The 2,399-nt window shown below is 39.6% G+C and overlaps 1 protein-coding gene across 1 annotated transcript in view; it reads right to left on the reverse strand.

Annotated features, from left to right (window-relative positions):
• Nucleotides 1–368: 368 nt before the first annotated feature.
• LOC104513154 (alpha-actinin-2-like) overlaps nt 369–2,399 on the reverse strand; it is a gene marked incomplete at its 3' end in the record, with an annotated part of 10,628 nt that continues 8,597 nt past the window's right edge. The window contains exons 4-5 of the mRNA XM_010156403.1: nt 1,759–1,844; nt 369–461 (exon numbers count right to left, since the gene is read on the reverse strand). Of these exons, the coding sequence (XP_010154705.1) occupies nt 369–461; nt 1,759–1,844 (179 nt within the window). The remainder of the gene's footprint in view (nt 462–1,758; nt 1,845–2,399) is intronic.

Raw genomic sequence — 2,399 nt, forward strand, 5'->3', positions numbered from 1 at the left:
GCTGGAGTTAAACCACGACATACACAAAGCCAACGGGCTGGCTTGGAGTGACCACACGTGTGGTCAAGAATGGCTGTCTCTGGAGATTAGAGACAGTAAGCCTGGTCTTGGGGCAGAGTGATGACAGTCCTCAAAACAGCCTTTTTGGTACATTAATAAGACTGACTGACTTGCTGGAGGTCACATCTGTGGCAAAGGAGTCACCTGAACCTTGACATCTTGCACAACTGAGCTTTGTACCCTACCACTGTGAGATTTACCCTCACAGAGTCTTCACTTTGCTATCGTGCAGACAGTGCATGTATCTTTCAGCTTTCAGTATGTCATGAGCCTAACTATAACCATGTTACAAATACAGCTGTCTTTACCTCACTTGCTAGTCTCTCATACTCTTCCATCAACCTCTCATTTTCCTGATTCACAGCAAGCACCTTACAGATCCGGTTGGCTGCAGTCTCAGCCTGTAAAACACAGCAAATAGACAGGACATAATCATGAACACGTTCTGAGGAAAGTACAGGCTTGGAGAAAGAGAGAGAATGTGGCCGCTGCAAATAAAAATCACATTGGTTTAGAGTTGCTTATTTGGACAGCCATGCTCAAAAGTTATCCTATTAGGTTAATTATTTTAAATCACACCAAAAAATTGTTAGGCTTGTCCACCACACTAGAAAGGCACTCCAGTCTCAGACCACTCTATATTTGCACACTGTACATATACAGTTGAGAATACATGCAGCTCAACCACTGACAGCAAATCTTTTCATGCCTCCTGGCAAATTTATTTGTGAAGGCACTGTGTAGCTCTGCTGTATTTATAATTTACATTAATAGCTCGACATAACAGATACACACTTTCACACAAATGTGTAGTCCGGAGTATATCTAACCAGATAAGTATCTGTGTAGACTCCTGTGTTACAGTATGTGGAATCCCCCTTTTGCAAGAATAGGAAACCCTTCATACCCAGAAGAGCAAGAGGATGCAACAGCATAGTTGTGCTCTGATAAGGCATAGCGGGCCTACCAGACAGGAAGGGAAATTAAATCCTGAGGATAAAGGAAAAATACCAACTACTTTAAAGATTCTTCATTTTTTATTTCCCACATATGGGTTATATCTATTTGTAGGCTAGAAATGTATGAAGCAGAGCAGTGGGAAATACCCCATTTGTGAGTGAGAATCCCATCCTGTATGCCAGATCTGCTGCTTATGTTCTTGCCTCGCATACTAGTATTTTGATCCAAAATAATTCCATTTGCTTCAGTGGGAACCAGGCACAAATATTGTGTTGGATGTCTTCTGTGCCCTTCTGCATCTTTAGGCATCTTAGAAAATCCAGGCCTAAATTATTACTCAGCATGAGTAAGACCAGAATAGTCTCAATCTCCAAATCAAACATTCTTTTATGTAACAAACTCAAGAGATGCTGTTGACGTAGCAAAAAAAACAACTCAATGTCATAGTGTCTTCAAATACAGTTTTTCTGAAATAGTCTTTCCAGGCACCAAATAAAGATCCAAAATTAGAAACATTAGGAATGTCCACTGGAATTAAAGAAGATCCACTTGCTAAACAACATTTCACTAAAACAGGTTCAAGTGTTGGTTAAAAACAATTATTAGTGCTCAAAAGTAATACTTGCAATTGTTAATTAAAACCACAAGGTACTAAATTAGGGTTTTTTTAATAAACTAATGGAAATGTGAAACAGCCAATCAAGAACACAACAACCTGAAGGGACAGTTGATTAATACCTGCTCTGCTCCAGCAAAAGCATGGTAGAAGCAGGACACATATGTCATGATAGCTCTCTCATCGGGTTTGGGAGTGTTCACAATATCTACAAGAGGGGGGTAGAAATTAAAACAGCAAAACAAAACAAAAAAAGAACCGAGGTGTAGAAAACAGGATGAATAAATGAAAGCACAGCATAGTGTTGTGATTGTTTTCTCATCCAGAGATCTGTACTCTAGAAACTCTACAAAGCTGTAATAAATTTAGTGTTAGACTGGTGGGTGCTGACAGACTAAAATGTACTCTGGAAACTCAACATAAGCTCTTACAAAGAGGAAGAATTCTTTTTATAAGCTTGATTCTGCAGTACTGTCACAGGGGAGTGATCTTAATTTTACCAGGACTCTCTGCTTAATAGCCAGCATGCATATATGTCTGGCGACTTAGATTGTGGGGGGAGGGGTGGCATTTACTGAGACAAAGGAAAGACACTACATTTTCATCTGGGGAGATTTCTCTGGAAGTTGCATGGGGATGAATTATAACCTTAGTATTACATGTCAGTATTCTTTATATTACGAATACCTGAAATGCCCACTTCTGAACTGTCTTGCTTTAAAAAAAATCCCTTTTCATTAGGACATGATTCCAGAGCTCTTCC

The sequence above is a fragment of the Eurypyga helias genome, unplaced genomic scaffold (assembly GCF_000690775.1).
Source record: "Eurypyga helias isolate BGI_N326 unplaced genomic scaffold, ASM69077v1 scaffold46357, whole genome shotgun sequence".
Taxonomy (NCBI): Eukaryota; Metazoa; Chordata; class Aves; order Eurypygiformes; family Eurypygidae; genus Eurypyga; species Eurypyga helias.